The 19,481-nt window shown below is 38.5% G+C and overlaps 2 protein-coding genes across 3 annotated transcripts; one reads left to right on the forward strand and one right to left on the reverse strand.

Annotated features, from left to right (window-relative positions):
* Positions 1-1,347: 1,347 nt before the first annotated feature.
* On the forward strand, positions 1,348-8,861 carry LOC143883342 (uncharacterized). 2 transcript variants are annotated; one of them, XM_077386704.1, is made up of 3 exons: positions 1,348-1,507; positions 2,102-2,199; positions 7,906-8,861. In XM_077386704.1, the coding sequence occupies exons 1-3, from the start codon at positions 1,415-1,417 to the stop codon at positions 8,462-8,464; spliced, it is 750 nt and encodes a 249-aa protein (XP_077242819.1). In that variant the 5' UTR covers positions 1,348-1,414; the 3' UTR covers positions 8,465-8,861. The 2 variants fall into 2 exon arrangements, with proteins under 2 accessions (XP_077242819.1, XP_077242827.1); XM_077386712.1 differs by having other exon boundaries at positions 1,397-1,507; positions 2,070-2,199.
* Positions 8,862-12,581: 3,720 nt separating this feature from the next.
* On the reverse strand, positions 12,582-18,296 carry LOC143883360 (replication protein A 14 kDa subunit-like). Its single transcript, XM_077386724.1, has 3 exons — positions 18,054-18,296; positions 13,196-13,454; positions 12,582-13,010 (listed from the first exon to the last, which is right to left on the reverse strand). The coding sequence occupies exons 2-3, from the start codon at positions 13,449-13,451 to the stop codon at positions 12,946-12,948; spliced, it is 321 nt and encodes a 106-aa protein (XP_077242839.1). The 5' UTR covers positions 13,452-13,454; positions 18,054-18,296; the 3' UTR covers positions 12,582-12,945.
* Positions 18,297-19,481: the final 1,185 nt, after the last annotated feature.

Below are 19,481 nucleotides of genomic sequence, written 5' to 3' on the forward strand. Positions count from 1 at the left end.
TGGTGATTATTTGAGTTTCAATGGGACTTCAAAAATTATTTGAAAATGAGGATATTTCGGGCTCTTTCGCATTCGGGGCCCACTTTTTCGGAAATTTGGGGATTCAGTTCGAGACATCGACTCAACTTCGGGATTGAGACTTTATTCGATTTCGAGAATTTATTCAATTTTGGGAAAAATGGTCCGGTCAAAATGGGGTGTCTACAGTAACATTCTCAGGATTCTTTACATTTCGTAGGCGTTCTGCTCTGTTCACGGGTCAGAAGGTTTACATGCAATAATGGTGCTGTCTATTTAAAAACGGCAACACTATTTTATTTGTTTTTTGTTTTAAAGGAAAAATGTTTAGAGGAAGTCAAGGTTGCCCAACGTCTCATGCATTAATGGGGGATGCGATATGTATTAAATGCAAGCTGATTTTCCCAAGAAGAAATGCTAAAATATTGAAAAGAGAGACTGCTGCAGAGAGAATGATTGAGGTGAATTCTCGTGCCACAAATATGAGGAGGCTATTTGGGCTTTGATAGTGTCAAGAAGGGCAATATGATTTTTTTTCCTCCACTCTTCCAAGTTTAGTACGTGTTTGGAACTAAAGTCCAAAACTAGCCGCATGGTGTAGTTGTTTTGCAATCACGTGCAGCATTCCGTACTTTTCTCTTTAAACAATAAAAGACAAGATGAATTCGTGCAATTATCAAAACATGCGAGTGCCAATATAAGTAAACTTGAAAATTTTTGGGTTTTCTTTTTTTGTACTCTTCCTTTTCATGTGAAAAAGTTTCAGATGTTGTTCCCGTTGCTTCTCTTCACCGTACTGCTTGGAGTAACGTTTCCTCTTTGAACATAAACACATTTATTTTAGGAAAAATTACATTTACACCTCCTCTAGTTTCGACACATCCACTTCTACCCCTATAGTTTAAAATGTGAAAACTACACCCCATGTGGTTTCAATTTGTGTAAGGTAGACCCCCCAGTTGACGGTTCGTCCACAGATAGGTTAGGATGATAAGATGGAGTTGATTTTTTAGGCAGGCTCATCAAATGAACGTTTTGGATCATCCAAACAATGTGGGCCCATACCCGAATCCAAACACTGTCATAAACACAGTGGGTCACATTGTTTGGATGATCCAAAGCGTTCATTTGATGGGCCATGACATAGATAGGGTGTTCATAAAAAAATCAGCTCCATCGGATCATCCTAACCCATCAATCTTTGACTAACCCTCACCGAGGGGCCTACCTTATACAAATTGAAACTGTGGGGGGTGTAGTTGTCACGTTTTATACTGTACGGGTAGAAGTGGATGTGTCAGAGAAACTAGAGGGGGTGTAAATGTAATTTTTCCTTTATTTAATTCTCTCTCTCTCTCTCTCTCTTTTTCCAGTAATGAAAGAGATGAGTTAAGAAATGGGTTCTTCTCCCTCTGGAAAGAGAAGCAGAGATCCAGAAGATGAAGTTTATCTGGATAATTTCCATAACCACAAGCGATTTTTAAGTGAGGTACGTAAAATTTTTACATCTTTTTGGGCATTTTGATTTCTGCTTTTCTTTTTCGTTTTTTTTTCGCTCCTTCGTTTGCTCCCTTTGGTTTTATATTTTACCCCTTTTAATGTGATGGATTTTCATGGGTGTTCTTCGAAAATGGATCCTGGGTTTTGTTTTGGTTTCTAGAATGACCAATTTTTTGGGGATTTTTTCGAACAAAGATTTTTTTTGTTTGTTTGTTTGTTTGGATTTTGGTTGTGGGTTTTATTTTTCAAACACTGGATTTTTTATTTTTCGGTTCTTCCTCTCCTTTTCCTTTGAGAGATTTTGGTTCTGAATGTTCTTTTCTTCAATGATAAATTGTCTTGATATTGGCACTGCCATGTTTTAATGATTGCACAAACTCAGCTTGTCTTTTCTGTTTTAATTGGCTTCTGAGAGCTTTTTGAGAACTGCAAATAACCTTTGACAGCTGTTTACACAGTAAAAGACAGGAGAAGTTAGTGTGAATATTAATAATGGTAGTGCCAATATCAGTACCCTTTATTTATCCTTTCATATTTCTCTTTCATTTTAGGATGAGGGATATTCACTGGTCTTTGGTTACAGATAATGGCGTCCAGTTTGAATGGATTAACAGTTGGAGACTCCCTCTCTGAAAATCTCATGGAATCTCCAGTGAGGTCAGAAGGCATGTGCAACACCAGGTATTATTTTTTTTAAGCTGGAAAATTATCAAGGACACCTATTCCTTTAAATTTTATTAGACATAATAAAGCAAATTAGAAAGGAAGACTAAAAGACTTGCCTAAAACCCCAGTGCAAAAAAAAGAAAATAAGAAACCCAAAAGCATCATTTGTCATGAAGGTTGGGAATACCCATCATATCACATTTGATTGCCCCTCTGGTTGGTGTTGGAAGACCCTCCCAACACCAATGAAACTGATTCAAATTCATCTCACAAGCTATATTAGTGTGATGAATATAGCCCATTGAGGAAGTGCGCAATCGAGTCGAAGGTTGGAAAGGAGAGTTGTTGACAGCTGGAGGTAAACTTATATTACTTAACCATGTTATGGCCTCTATTCCAATTTATATTCTATCAGCTATTAACCCCACTATGGCTGTCCTTTGAAGAATTGAGAGCATTTTTGCAAATTTCTGGTGAGGATCCACTGACCAAGGGAAGAAACATCATTGGGTGGCGTGGGATAGTTTATGTAAACCCAAGGAGGAAGGAGGCATTGGTATAAAGTCCTTGAAGGAAGTTTGCAATGCCTTCAGAGTTAAAAGCATACATAATCTGCACCTAAGGTCAAACTTATGGTGTGAATTTATGAAGTCTAGATACTTGAAGGGTAAAAGCTTTTATTTGACGGAAAGAAAAATTGGACATTCGAAGCAATGGAAAGATATGCTCTTATTGAAGGAAGAATGGACAAATAGCAGCAGATGGATCATTGGAGAAGGGACTGTTTCTTTTTGGACTGATGTATGGTTTGGCAATCAGCCTCTTGTTGATTATGTAACTCTTAGTGCGAATATTGACTTGAATTTGTGCGTTAAAGATGTGATTGATGAGGCTGGAGTATGGAACTTAGCGAGAGTGGAGAGTTACATTCCTCAATGTGTGATTGACAACATCAAAGCTTCTTCTTTGAATTTATCCAATAAACAGGATAAATTAGTTTGGGTCCTTAATAATTTAGAATTTAATATTAGCTCTTCATGGAATATGGTGAGGAGCAATTTTCCAAAGAAAAGATGGCCAAATTATATTTGGAAGGATCTTCCTCCTAAAATCAGCTGTTTTATATGGAAAGTTTTTGTGAGAGCTGTTCCCGTGGATAGCAGACTCAAGGACATATTCATTCCCACCCCATCTATGTGCACATGTTGCGCTGTGCCTAAGGAAGAAGAGTTGGATCATGTTTTTGTTGAGAGTGATTTGGCAATTTTTCTATGGGTTCATTTTGCCAACATTCTACAAGTTCCAGTTATACGCAACCATATGTGCCAGGATTTTGCAATGGTTTGAAATATCAAAGAGGAAAAGAAATTCAGATTATGGTTTTACCTTAAAAGTCATCCCATCCCTAATAACTCGGGAGATTTGGAAGGAGCGATGTAAACGACGCATGGAGGGAATTGCCAAGCCTATTGATGTAATCATTAGCGATATATTGATATGGTGTAAGATGTTATCTAAATCCTTCACGCCGTCCCTAGAGTGTTCTCTTTGGGAATGTTGGGCATTAAGTGCTATAGGCATTATTCCTAAAAAGGTAAATTTTCCCAAGATATTGAAAGTGGTGTGGGTTAAAGCGAGGCGAGGAGAGGTAAAGCTAAATACTGATGGTGCATCTAAAGGGAATCCTGGAATTTATGGTGGTGGCGGAGTTATTAGAAATTATATGGGTAAGATGATCTTTGCCTTTTCACATTATTATGATGTCGGCACTAGCCTACAAGCGGAAGCGAGAAGTATGCTTGACGGACTTAGGTATTGCAAGGCCCTGGGAGTTTCTAAAGTTTGGTTTGAATCAGATAGTAAAGTGCTAATAGATGTGATCAATACCAAGAGGGATCCACCATGGTCTATTATATATTACTAGCAGGAACTTCAAGATCTTCTTCTAGATATTAAGCCAAGGATATCTCATCAATATAGAGAGGCTAACCAGGTAGCCGACCACCTTGCAAATTTTGCTTGTGACAATAAAGGTAATAGCATGTTCTATCAATGGAGAGACCTCCCTAGATTGGCTAGGGGTGCTATGAGGTGTGATTTTCTAGGTGTTCCTAGCATTTGAATTATGTAGGTTTTTTTCTGTTTGTAGTGTTTGAGGTTAGGTGCTATGTCCCCTCATGTAGTTTTTTTCATTCATCAATAAAATGTAAGGTGCTGGCCCGGGTTCGTACATAAATTCCGGGTTAAAAGAAGAAGAATCTATATTAGTGTGATGAGAGGCTTTATATCTGATACCAAATTTTGTATCTCTTGCCAAGAGTAAAAAAATAGCCATGGGGCTTACCTTTACCTATAATCAGATGCAAGTTTAAGTGTTTCGGTATGCGTTTCGGTCGTTGCAAAAATGAAAACATGTCGGTTTATATGGAAATTTCTTTAGAAATCCTTGTATGGTAACATATGTTAATGATGAACATTAAGATCCTCAGGAAGTGCTAAGCACAGATACACACTCAAAAGTCAAAACCCTTCAAATTAAAAAAAAACATATAATAGTTTTAAAACATTGAACACCTAGTGACATTGTTGTCGCTCATGTCCGATAATTCAGTACATGCCACATTTCACTTATAATCTTTATAAAATATTTATATGTGATACATACATCACATTTCATATGAAATTCATATAAATAATTATTTAATATATACTCATATATAGCACTAATACACTTACGGTTTTGGTTTCGCTTTGCGTTTCAGTTTTGATATGTGTTTCTATGGGGATAAAAACAAAAACATATTAATTGTTTAATGTTGGTTTCGGTGGAAATTTAAAACTATGATCAGATGGGCCATCACGTGACTATCGCCTCCATAAAGACAATGCCTTAGCATACCTCACCCCATCTAGGGGAGCTCTAAATTGGCTTGCATATTAGATCCCAGTCTGTATGGATGAGAAAAAGCAAAAATTAACTTGGCTTTACTGTTTCTAAATTAACTTGACCCATCTATGTTCAGGTTTACAACACTTCCCATGGGTCTTTTCCAATAAACCCAAACATTTTTATGAGGCTTAACATACAAAGCATTTATACCGAACTGGGCTAAAGCCAACGATTTATAGGAAATTTCTTTACTTGGTTTAAAAGCCCATGAAAGAGATTTAAGCCAATCAACTATAGTTCTCACAATAATAGAACTGGGCCTACACATACCTTTCATCCGTGGTCTGTACTTTCCTACCACAGCTTCCAGGCAATGATTGATGGAGCCACTCTAATGATGAAGCCAAAAGATAAATTAGACCATTTCTTAGATAAACCATACTAGTTCTGCAATCTGCTTTGAGTGGACCGAAACTGAATGACCGTGATTTCAAAATCAGCAGTAAAACAATTTCAAGCTACTTTAGTCAAAGTATTGTCCGAAAAGAGATGATCCACACAGTCCTCTCAACTAATGGCTGGTGAGTGGGTCAATGTATTTGCAGTTCTTTTGCAGAAAACGACATGGCCATATGTTTCATTGCCATCATGGATTTATGCTAAGGGGCTTCTCTAGAGGAGATGCACAAATAGTGTTTTAAGTTGCAATTGCGGGGAGTGAGAAGAGTCTCCAAATTTTGCCTGGCTGGTAGGGATGGAGAAAGAAAAGTTACTTGATGAGCTGTTGGCTGCATCCACCACCAAAAGATAGTAGCAACCACATGTTTATGGGTTTTGGATTTCAGTTTCTTTCTGATTATTGTTTTATAAGTTCTACTTGCGGACTGTGTCACCGTTGCGATTGAGTCCTAATGATCAACCATTGTCCATATGAGATGTGTGTAAGTGGAACCATTCTGGTCAGCCTTGAGAAGACCCGAATTGTTTTAGTCACACCCTAACAGACATCCCATCTGTTAGATCAATGCCTACAGAAGTCAATGATTTAGCTTCTCTTAGCATAACCGATGTTACTTGGAATGTGGTTTGTTCTAGTACGCAGTACGAGAAAAGGTAAGGGGTACACTAGCTAGCCCGGTATGCAGTATGATTGGGGGCATTGTATACATTTTTATTCAAAAATAAAATTCCAGTTCCAAATCTAAATATATAGAATTTGAAGATTTGCATACCCAATCATAAAAGAAAGCAAACGGAAAACAACTACCCAGTTATTAAATAAAAACATAAAACCATGATAACTGATCAAGTTAGTAAGCTAGTGTGAAGTAATGTGGGAAAAACTCTTTGGTGTCTCGTCCCCTTTGCTATAATGTATGAGATTTGGATGGAAAGGAATGCTCGGACTTTTGAGGAAAAGTCATCTTCTCTTATGATAGTATAGAAGGTCAAATTCAGCGTGGCAAATTGGGCCTGGCAAAATAGTGCTTTTCGGGCTTACTCTAGGGATTGCATTTTAAGGAATTGGAGACAATCATGGTGTGTTTCATTCCAAAGGAAAAGAGGTTAGCTATATGGAGAGCCCCTCCGCCTAATGTTTTCAAGCTCAACGACGATGGTTGTTCCCTTGGCAACCACGGCAAAACAGGAATTGGAGAGGTGTTTAGAGATAGTAATGGCACCATTATCTACGTCTTCTCTAGGCCGATTCGAATAACGGACTCTACTGAAACGTACTTCACCATCGTATGAGCTTATTTAGAAACAACATGGAAGGCAAGTTGGAGGTAGAAGGTGATTCTACAAATGTTATTTCTTGGGTTTGAGGCACGAGCCTTGATCCATGGAGATTAGCAACGTTTTTAGATGAGATTAGTTCTATGATTAACGATAGTTTCCTTTCATTTGCTCATATCCCAAGGAATGCCAACAATCTAGTGGATCGTTTGGCTAAAGTCTGGGAGTTTATTACGGGTCCTCTCTCCCAATTGATGTAAATTTGTAATCCCTCTTTTTTGCTCAAATATAGTTGTCATTTTTCAAAGAAAAAAAAAAAGGCTAGTGTGCAGCTGTCTTTTCCTTGTCCACTGAAGTATTCCCTCTTGCAAAGCTAGGTATGTGAATTTGTTGTAGTATGTGATGATGGGGTCGTCGTTTTTAGGGATTCAAATCGCGAACGTACCGTGTTTACGGTTATGCGACCCAAGAGAGGGACGACACGGAGGGTAGCGACCCTGGTAACATTGGGTAGAACCCCAAAAGGTATTTCACTGATCAATGGACTACAATTGTGTCGATCAGCAGCAAATGTCCTGAATTGTTGTTGCCTATTAGCCGCTACATGTGCACATTGGGGACTTATCATTGGAGGGGGTTAGGGGTCTTTAACACTGATTGTTAGGATGACATTTCTAGGTTTTCTTTATTGCTGTCACTGTCCAATTTCACAATATATCTGTTGTTATTATTATTTTCAGCACAGTTTTCCACTTAGGTTTTCTTTTCATAGACATGTATCTTAAAGCACTTAAGGATACAAGGCTTTATATATTATTTTCTTGCCTGAGACGATGCTATAAATAGATATCATGGGTGTCTCCAGTTATGCAAAACTGTTTCATGTTCTAATGCTCCGAACTAGCATAAGTAGGATGGGTGCAGCTCCCTAAACCTCATTCGCAGGGTGAGTTTTCGCTAAGTTCCTTGAGATCTTGATCTTGGTGTACCTTAACCTGCCTTACAAAGTAAATTTGTATCAATGTTACTGCATGTTATAATATCATTTACTTGCATCTGATCTTTTCTTTCTGTGTTTCATTTTTGAATTGCAGGGATGAGGTCTCCTCACAATACTCACCAATGTCAGAAGACTCAGATGACTCACGTTACTGTGATACTCCTCCAAACACGTCCCCAGCCCAAAGTGACAGCCTCAGTAACCTTACCAATTCCGTTTCTCCTCATAGGCATCAGAAACCAGTTGTTGGGTTTTCTTCAACCCCACCCACTAACCCAAACCCTTCACTTGGGTGCTCTCTCCCTGCGGTGGCTTGTTGTCTGCCACGACAACGTGGTCCGGACTCAGAGGGCCGGTTTCCATCATCACCCAGTGACATATGCCACTCGGCTGACCTTAGACGGGCTACGCTCCTGCGGTCCGTGCAGATGAGAACACAATCACAGAGCCCGCCAACTTTTGAATTGCCATTTGTTAGTGGGCAAGAAACCATGCAGAATATAGAAGAAGGTGAAGATCAGATCTGCTCATATGTGAAACCTTTAGTTGAGGATAGGGAATATCAGAACAGTGCAAGGGTTCCAAGCATGCTCCTCGATGAGTGTTCTTCAATGGGTCTATCAGATTCTGAAACAAATCAAGAAAAATGCTAGTGTCAAATTTTAATATGAAGAGTGTCTGATGGGTGGGAATGCTCCAAGCAAATGACTTAATGCTTCACGAAAGAGTGGTCTCTGTGTAAGGATCATTATATTTTGATGAAAGTCCTAATACACGGCATTGCCAGAATCCATGTTGTATTTTCAGAGCAGCTCGACCGCCGTGTACTCATGGTACAATCCTCTTCTTGCTAATGCTCGTAAGAAGGGTCGCCTTATTTTCTAATGTTGTTGTAAGTCACAATGCCATGCGCTTCTCTGTGTTCAGATCCTCTCCCTCATGTTGCAAGGGTGGTGATTTGATAGAGGCTGATGAAATGATGGCAATTTTTGTAAATCCATATATTTAAGTCATTTGTTCAATCTTTGAGGGAAAATTCCCAATTCTACCTGTTGCTTGTGCAGTGTTCTTATGTGGGCTTGTATTTTTTATTTTTCATTTCCATATATTCCCAATGATGTTGCCATTGGTGTTACAACAGCTTCTTGATTTGCAGTCAAGTATAATCCTTGTTTTTAGAGGGAGATTTATACCCTTTTGTTTACTAGGAATACCTTGTTTACATGACTTTCAGGTAGGCTGCTCAAAGGCTAAGGACTTAGAAATGATGGCTGTTAATGACTGATTAGGATATTGCTCACTGATAACACTAACTTGCAGAAAAAATGGCAGTTAAAGGCGAACAAGAGGAATGAAGAATTGAATATTAGGAAAGGAAAATGATATCTGCACTCCATTGTTTTGATAACAGCAGCATAAGACCAAACAATAGTTTAAATGCAAACAAGAGGAATGAAAAATTGAAAATTGAGTAAGGGAAATGATATCTGCACCCAATTTGGTGTCTCTTCTCCTGTCAAGTTGCAGCTTAGGGCTGAACCTTTAACACAGTTGGTTAAGGCTTTATTCTCCAACCATGAGGTCAGAGGTTCAATCTAGCTTACCTACCCAAAGAAAAAAAAGAAGATTCAGCTTGCTTGGCTTTTTGCAAAGTGATAGGACCCTGTTATGGATTGTTTTTGCATGGTTTTTTTTTTCCAATTATAATGAGATGTGGGCAGAGAAGATTTGGTGGCCCTGTTTGAGAAGTTCTCAAGGGGATGGAATTGGATAGGGGTAATGGGGCTTCTTTCATCTCGCTCATTCCCAAAAGAGATGGGGTAGACAGAATCACTAATTTCCATTTTACTAGCCTCTTTATTTTTATTTTTTTCGATAAGTAAAAGAATAGATCGATTTTACGAGCCTTGCGGGGAGTATTTAAAAAATTCTCTCAAAAGTGTTAGTTGATCCCCTGAGAGGGTTTTGGGTGAGATAATTTTAAATTCCTAAAATGCTTTTATTAGGGGGAGGGAAATCCTCAAAGGGGCTTTGATTGAAAATGAATGATTCAAATTTTACCATTAAAAAACAGGAAGGTGTGGGCTGCTTTGCAATGTGGATATGAAATTAAGTGTATGTATGATAGTGTAGTGGAATAGTCTTGATTAATTGATGGACAAGATGGGCTTTGGGATGAGATGGTGGGATGGAAGAGTAGCTATCTTTCTTCGTGTTTGTGTTCTATCATGGTGAAATGGCTCTCCTAGAGGATTCTTCAAGACATCAAGGGGCCTAATGCAAGGCATCCTCTATTTCTTTTTATTTTCTCTTAGTTGAGTAGCTTAGTAAACTGATGGAGAAAGCTCGCTCGAAGGGTACTATTGAGAGGTTTAGACTTGGGGATTCAGGCTTGGAGGTTTCACATTTTCGGTACGCCGATGATATGCTTTTATATAATGGTCTGGATGTAAGAAAGATTAAAAATTTGAAGGCAATTTTAAGATGCTATAAGGCCACTTTGGGTCAAAGAATTAAGTTTCCCAAATCTACTTTGATGCGTGTTCATCTGGAAGATGGATTTGGGTTGAGATTTGTTTGCATGTTTGGATTCAGGGAGGCAGCCATTCCTTCTTATTTGGTGCTCTCTCTGAGTGTTTGGAGACCTCAAAAGTTTTGTGGGATCCAATGATTGTGATACTTTACAAGAAACTTTCCCTTTGGAAAAATAGCCTTTTATCTCCAGTCAATCAAATTACCATGATTAAAACAGCTTTTGCTAAGCTCTCCCTGTATTTTATGTCAATTTTACAATGTCAGTTGATTGTGATTAGTAGGCTTCAGATAATTCAAAGGTACTTTCTATAGAATCATAAGGGGAAACCAGGAAATATCAGTAGTTTGTTGGGAAGTTGGGCGAAGGTCTAAGATGCGGGAGGCCTTGGTATTTGCTAGCTTAAAGAGATTAATACAACATTGTTTGGAGTTTTGAGGAGACATAATTTTTAGAGAAGTATCTTTGGGGTTCTGATTTTGCTTGATAAGTTAAGGTGACTTGTCTGAGGTGTTTCTGAGAGGTGTTCTCTTCCAGTTGAGAAATGGGTCAAAAGTCTGCTTTTAGCTTGATCTTTGATGTTTGGTCGAACACCTTAAGATCTGATTTCCCAGGGAACTATAAGGTGGCTGGGGAAATGGAGCTAGTGTTAGATTTTCAATGCCCCCTCTTTTGTTTGCGAGTTTTGTTAGACAGCTTGTCTAAACAAATTCATCGGGGTTGATAATTTGAGGAATGAATGAATATTATTATTATTAATCATTGCAGTATGTTTTGGGCTGAGGAGGATGGCGTTAATCATCTATTTCATCATTAGAGCTTTGTCATGGAGGTATGGTTATTTACATTTGGGATTTTTTTTGGGTGGATTGGGAGTTGGTCTTTTGTCCTGTGGCCTCTCCGGGGGAGGCTGCTTTGGGGTATTTCTCCTTTGGCATTTTTATAGCTTGTTTCGGGATGTGTTTGAATCCTCCATTTGATTGTCTTGGGATGTGATTTGGTTGAGCCAGACTATCTCAGAATTGTTCTTCTCTAAGATGGGCTCCCCGTCCAACCAAATTAGTTAAACAAAATGTTAATGATATAAGCTTAAGTAACCTGAGGGCTGCAAGAATTGGGAGCCTTCTTCACGATGAAGAGGACTTGGTGCGATGTGCATTTTCCATACCACTTGGTGAGACAGAACCAAATGAAGCTAAAGTTCATGAACTTTTGAGAGGGATTCAGTTAGGGCCCGTTTGGATGGAGAGAAGATTTTGATTTGGATTTCTCACATTCGCATCCCTTTTTGCATTGTAATTTGAATCCGGATCAAATTCTTCGATTTCCAATTCAGCAACTGCCAGTGAAAAAAATCAGATTTCAAAATAAGATGTGCAAATAAGAAATTGGAAATCCACAGAACTAGCAATTTCGTTCACCCTCTTTGCTCCTCAACCTCTCCCCTCCAATAGGAAGTACCCCCTTCCCCCTCTCTCTCGCCCTCAACATGAGCTGCTGGATCTATTCATTTTGTATTCAAAACTCAATCCAAATCCAAATACAATATATGAGGTATCCAAACGGGCCCTTAGTGGATTCTTCCCTTTGCTATTCCTTAGTGGTTGAGGGGAACTCTCTTACTGTTGTTTGATGGACTAAGGAGTAAGTTTCCACCCATTAAAAAAAGAAGAAAGAAATAGGCTTCCCTCAGAGGTGTGTAGATGCCATCAAGGAGTTTTGGAATTAGATAGAGGGGACATTGCGACTTTGTTTCAGCACATCTTTCAATCTGTCAATGGCGAGGCAGACCAACTAGCCCATTCCAATGTCAGAGCCGTGTTGATCATCTCTAGCCTCAAGAGTAGCTTTGGTCCTTTGTTTTTCTGCATGTGTGCTTCTCTTGACCATTTCAATCCGTCTTTTGTTCCTCTTCTTTACTAAAATTTCACAATTCCAAAAAGAAAGCCCCATCTTGATCAAAGAGTTCGGACCGTCCATTTGATGTGGAGCCTTAGAGGTGAGATTGCCTTTTGGCGGCCAACAAGATGAGCAGCCTTGATCACAACACCAACTGGCCTGAGAGGATCATATGAAGCACCATTCTGTGAGTGAGATTAGTATTCTTAGGAATTTCCCTCTCCAACTGATACTCTTGAGTAGTTTTGCAAATGTAATGAGGAATAGATAGATACTAGGCTATTGAGGGGGGGTCTTTCACATTGAGCATTCTGTATAGGACCTTTAACAGGGATCAAGGCCATCACAATTTTCAATAAAATGTCACCCATTTGAAAAGCATACACTATTTCAGTTATGTTAGAGGCATTTCCAATAAACAAAGGTTCTTCTGCAACAGCAAAAGCTTAAAAGGGATATCATAATGCTGTACTAAAAAACAGCACTTTTGGCCAATGAATAGCCAAACAGCACCAGATATGAACTAAAGCATCTTCACAAACCAGATAGAACTTAAAGTTGTGAGAATTCCTGCATTGAGAAACACTAAACAACAACCTAATCACTTTACACAAATCAACAGGTTTTCTTTTTTTAAGTAATGAATCTGGTTAGGTTTCTGCCAAATGCCATCTCACTTCGAACTTAATCGGCTAAAGTTCCCTAAAGGAAAAGACTCTTGAACTCGCCGTTTGCCAATTGGCAGAGCCGGTTGTAAGCAACAGTATCTGCAAAAGAAATGTCAGTTAAGATTACATAACCAAACACAATTAAATAAATAATCCCCAAGACTACAAAAAAAAAATAGTAATGAGACCCAATGGGTGGTTTTGATCAAGAAAAATCAACAAATGAATTAAAAAATAATTGGAGTCAAAGCATAAGCGAATTGATTGGGCTTCAAAAGGAATACCACACTTGTTGCCAAAGTCTCTGCATATTTCAGCGCGAATGGATTGATTGCTCTCTGCAATACCAATAACCTCGATGAAATTTGAGATGGGGAAGGCTGGAGAGCTTCTTATAGCTAATTGGTGGCCATCTGTGGATTGCCCCATGATGGCTCCACCTTCAATTCGCAGTACTTGAACCAATGCCCGAACCCTTCGCCCTACGTACATCTTTAACAGCTCTGCATTGACAAAGGCTGCAGGGCTCGACGTATCCATAACCTGAAAAATGGCATCACGAGAAAAATGACTTCAAATCTCTAAAATATACAAAGACAGTATGTAAGGAGTTCATATCAATTTAAGATTGATCCTCTAATTGTTTGCATTTGGGTAGTACCTAGGCACTTAAAAGTTGACAGGTTATAGACAGCTCAGTCTTAACTGCTGAGCTGAGGTTAACCAATAGTTTTTGAATTCCATGAGGAGGCGCTTGTGCTAGGTTGTTGTGAGAAAATCAGCCATGGTAATTCCAACTATTGGCTTAAGGGAATGTAGAATTTTTAGCAAGTTTTTTTTTTGTGGGCCAGTAATTAAGCTAGGGACAAGCACATTTGTGACTGCAGGATAGTCTATCTTTGAATAAGATCTTAACTGCCTTTATTCATGAATAGCTTGTCCACAATTAATTATCCGTTTGTTGTTGTTTTATCTCCTGAAATTAGACGTGCCAGCAATTTGGTCAACAATGTACTATCTGGGAATTACTTTTGTCCATTATTTAATTGATACTATATTATCCTGGAATATGTATGATGTTTAGCTGGATTTCTACTAATTAGTCTAATATTTTGAAGTTTGAGATAGGGAAACAGAGGATTTGACAGGATAGCATGGACACTAACTCTTCCTCTGATAGCTTGCTTTTAGGTCTCTTGAAAAGAAAACAAGCGTGGTTGTGTTCCAATTTTTCTACCTAACATACAGCAAAAAGTCAGGGAAACATTTAAACACACTCAACCCCCTTATACTAAATGAACTTGCTCCACCAAGAATGGGCCATTGGCTAGAATCTGCAATCATCAAACAATCCCAACTTTTAACAAAGGGACAATTAAGGTAAGTTACCAACAAGGTCTATTAACCAAACAACTAGGATAATCAAATTAGTGTAATTTTTCAGCTACGGGAAATAATGGCAGAGTCCACAACTTTAAAATTTATCTATTTTTCCTTTAAAGAACAATTTTGATGCAATAATCAGCCTACCCACATACTTAGGCAATGATGGAGTCATGGAGACACAGCAAAGTTCTAAAATAATAGCTTCTTGAAGTTAATGGTGTTCCTTTCATTCTAGAGACAACAGTGGCTGCATTTGCTTAGAGCAGTTTCCAAACTAGAGTGATAGCTAAATTGACTAAAGGGTATTCCTGAGTCCTGACCTTTCATTTGGATAATAATTACAAATGAGACTCCTTGAGGATGCGTATTTTAGTTATGTAGTCTTGTTATAGAAAATTCAAGAGAGACCCATCAAGGCCAGCCTTCATTAACCACCGATGAGTAAAACAGGAGAATTATAATATGAGAAGGCTTAATATGAGGGACACATGATGAGCCCACCAACATGAAATTATCGTGCTGCATACCTTTCACTTGGTAGGTCCTTTCATGGGGAAGATATGACTAGAATTGCACTTTTCAGATTATCCCAATACAGTGTTCTTCAACATGTTGTTGTTAGGCCACACCCTACACATAGAACTTGTCCAAGGGAGGTCCAATATCCTCATTCTGCAGTTGCATAACACTTGCTCCTAGGCTATCAGCATAACACTAATACCGACGTTTCACCCGACCCAATTCAGATAGGATTCACCCTTGTTTGGGTCATGATGTGTTTGGATCCTAATCAAAGAATTCTTCAGATCCTACTTTCCGTGTTTGGGTCACAATCCATATCGAATCAGACCATCCGAGATTTAACAATAAAATGAAAATGATATTTTCCAAGCGAAAGCCTGTAGTTTTGGTAGAGTCCAAAAAGCCACAAACCAATCATAGTTTTGTTGAATAATTAAAATAAGAACTTACTGAAACACATGATCATTTTGGACTGAGGCGCGGAAGATAGGTTTTAAAAAGCATAGAGCCTTTCTAGGGTTCAAATCAGGGTACTTATACGGAACTGACATAAGAACTGATGTTCACATCACAGTTTCAAATTCTCCCCACTCATCTCATTCCCAGAGTAATTCATTAGATTTTTTACAACAAGGAAGATGTATCAGATTTTTGGCACCATTATTGACCAGTTGCTTTCTTTGATACAACACTTTGTTTGCTGCCTTTGTTCTTTACGATATAGTTCTTTCCTAAACGTGTTTTTTGGTAGGTAAGTTGGGATTGAACCACCGACCTCAAGGTTGAAGAACAGAGCCTTTACCAATTGAGCTAGAGGCTCAACCCTAACCCAAGTGTATGTTACTAGATGTTTCATGCCTGTTCGATGTGGTTTGTCACTAGCCACAGAATTGTAGATATGAAGTGATAACTTAAACATTTCACAGTATAAGACTAAGTTACCCATAGGATTTTGAGGTAGCTTCATTCATAACGTGCATTACAGCATTAGTCTCTACATATTCCTTGAACAGGTTCCAAATTCTCATTCAGAGTTCAACATACGTCTCCTATTGTTACCTATGTTTACATTATTTAGAATGGTGTAGTGCTGATTTGAACTGTTTGAATCTAACAGAGGTTATTACACATTTATTAAAAAAATCCCAAACTAATGAGCTATTGGGCTGATGTAGTGTTTTGAGGGGATGCTCCTGCATCAATTTACACACTTAAAATTATAAAATATCAAGATTTTAAATAGGATATAATACTCAGATTTCTTTTGGTGCTTATAAGGTCAACATACATGCATAGCAACAGAAGGTTACAGTTTCAGGGGTTGTAGATTTTGCAGCTTGATTAAGAAGCCGCTCCCTCTTGGTCATCTGCCCACTTTCCCCTTGCCGGGCGAGTGATAGAGGGGAAGAATTCAATGCGAAGATGCATGGGAATGTGGCAAGGGAATGGGTAATAACAGCCCCCCCACCATCAAACACAAAAGGAAGTACGCCAAAAAAAAGAGTCTACAACTCAACTCAACTAAGCCTTTGTCCCAAACTAGTTGGGGTCGGCTAATGAATCCTTGAGAAAATTTTCATGAAGAAGGTGAAAGGATCTACCCGACTCAAATTGACTAAGTCTACTCCTGAGTCTGACACTTGTTGGGTTCGTCTACATGGATCATTTCCTTCCATTCTATCCTATCCAAGGTCGTGTTCTCTGTTATGTTCCTAGCCCTCAAATTGACTAAGTCTACTCCTGACACTAGCCGACATATAACACAAAATAATAGAAAAATAAGTAACGAATAAAAACCAGTGTTAAGAGCCTACATTAGTTCGCAATGGAATTGATCTTCTTAGAGGGAAGATTAACCTCTCGACCCACTTCAAGGTCTCCTTTGTGTGGAAAACACAATTTCTGAGATAAATTTCTTCTTGGTTGATTTACAATGGAATCTAATGAGTGTTTATATAGAACACTCAAAAGGGATTAACATAGAAAGAGATCGAGATAAAGAAAGAAACTAATAAATCAGGATTATCTTGATCTAGATTAGTATTTTAATCTATCCTAACTACTCAAACTATCATATCTTGTGAGACCCGATCTTATTCTGTTACCCATACCAACCAACTAATATTAAAAAAAAACAGAACTAATTTATTCCACTCTAAGTGGGACCCATCTAGGCACGTAAGAACCAGACACTGTCATTCTTCTCTTCCGCTTCTCTGTCTAAAACCAATAAATGCATCGTAAGTGCTTTCCTTGGGAATAAGACATGAACACTGATGTAATAAACATTGTATGTTCTATTGACTTCTCCTCTAGCATTAACCTAAAAAAATTATGGAAAAATACAGACACACCCCCTTAACTTTCTGACATTTTCAACTATAGCCCTGACTTTTAAAAGTCACCAACTACACCCCCGAGGTTTAAATTTGTGTAAGGTAGACCCCCTTAGTTGACTGTTCGTCCACATATAGAAGGGTTAGGATGATCCTGTGGAGCTGATTTTTTGGGCACACCTTATCTGTGTCGGGGCCCATCAAATGAACGCTTTGGATCATCCAAACAATACGGGTCCACTGTGTTTTTGGTAGTGTTTGGATTCAGGTATGGCGTTTGGAGGGGGGTATGGGGTCTTCATTAGCATTGATAGTATTTCAAAAGAGGGCGTCTACCTTATACAAATTGAAACCTCAGGGGGTGTAGTTGGTGACTTTTAAAAGTAAGGGTTAGAGTTGAAAATGTCAGAAAGTTGAGGGGGTGTAACTGTATTTTTCCCAAAAAAATACATTTAGAAAATCAAGAGAACAAGTAAGTAAAACAAGATCAAATTCCAAATACAATCTTCATCATAGTGCAATTTGCAGATTGCACAAAACCAATCATGCCCTAGATAAACTTAGAAGGAAAACACCCAGTCTTCGACCATCGAGCAGAGCTGCAACCATACGATCTCAACCATTGGATAGAAGAATAGCCCTAAATTTCTTGTGAAACCAACGGCTCAAATCATCAACCAAGGAAACTACTAGCCAAAATTAACAAAACCAGATCATAAATTCCCTAAGAGGGTAAAAAAGATAAAAATATACATTTCAATAAAAATCCACCTGTAAATAGATTTTATGCAAGAACAAACAATTTCAAATAGCCATATTTTCAAGGGAGATTATATTATTATAAAAAACAAAGTATAGATTGAAGATTGTATAACAAGAAAGCCGTAGAAGAAGATACCTGAAAAGGAGGTTTTGATGAGAAAAATCTCTGCTCGGAACGGAAATCAAACGATTCTTTGTTCTGTCTGTGAATTTGGGAATTAGGGTTTTGTATGCGAGCTAATGTTGCGTTGGGGGCGGGAAAATGCTAGAAGAGTGCGTGATAGTTTGGCGGGAGATTATGTGTCTAATTACACTATATAGGAATGAATTAATTAGATGGTTATGATCTCTTAATTGATAAGATTATTGTACCATGGCCCGCTATGGGGATTTCTAGGGTCATCCAACCTTAGATCGGACCATACATGATAAATTTGCTCCAATGGGACCCATTTATAACATGAGGAGATCATGTCTTTTCAAGGGTAGGTCCCACATTTGGTGGGTTTGGGGTGTCATATCACAAGAGTTACTCCTATGTACAGAGACCCACAAACCCCTTGATGAAGTGGATTTAACAAAGGGAAATGATAAATGCACCCCGTTTCATCGCTTGGGACACCCAGCTGCATTGTACGTGGCAACCTAGGCCACTTCATTCCTTAAATGTGAAGTACATCAGCCCATTTGCAGTCATAGATACACTGTAAGTGGGTTTCCCAAGTAACGAAAAGGGGCGCATTTATCTTTTCCCTTTAATAAATTATGGACAAATCACAAATGATCCTACATTTCTCAGATCTTATTGATTTCTTCTTCAGATTTTTTCATTAGTTGCCTCAAATCTTGCAAGATTGTTAAATTTCAAAGTGTATTTTTTCAAGGGAAAATTGTTTCTCAACTTATTTGAGCTCGAGCTCTAAAACAGTATGGGCCTATATTTTGGGGGTGATCCAAAGCATTCCATTTGAAAGGCCCTTACATAGCTAAGGTGTCCACGAAAATCAGGTGTTAGGATCATCATAACCCTTCCATTTGTGGAGAAGCAATATGTGTTCATTTTGCCCTGCACTTTTGGATGGTCTAGCATGATCCTATAGACCTGATTTTTGGTACATACCCTATAAATGTAAGGGCCTTTCCAATTAATGCTTTGGATCAATCAAAGAGTGTGGGCCCACATGAGTTTTTGTCTCTCGAGCTCAGATAAGTTTTTCCTTTTTTGAAAGCTAATTTTGTCTAGCCTAGTTTTATTTTATTTTATCTTTTATAGATGTAGCAAGAACAAAAAAAATGTAATTTTATGTCCAACAGCATTTTGGTCATTTTATTGGTCTAGCTTGCACGTGTGTCAATGGACCCTGATGGTCCAATAGGTCCAAGGATGAACACTAATTGGCATGATTTGGGCACAAAAATGCCTGAGTAGGATCTAGAACATTCCAATTAGGCATGGAGCGTGACCATGATCCAAACAGCACTCCAAAAGATATATGATTAGGGATCCGAACCTAACCATGACATAGGTGGACCAAGTGTTTTTCAAAATGTACTCTACGGCCCA

Source organism: Tasmannia lanceolata, unplaced genomic scaffold (assembly GCF_043159265.1).
Source record: "Tasmannia lanceolata isolate RefF3 unplaced genomic scaffold, GAP_Taslan_0.1 ptg000002l, whole genome shotgun sequence".
In the NCBI taxonomy this organism is placed as follows: Eukaryota; Viridiplantae; Streptophyta; class Magnoliopsida; order Canellales; family Winteraceae; genus Tasmannia; species Tasmannia lanceolata.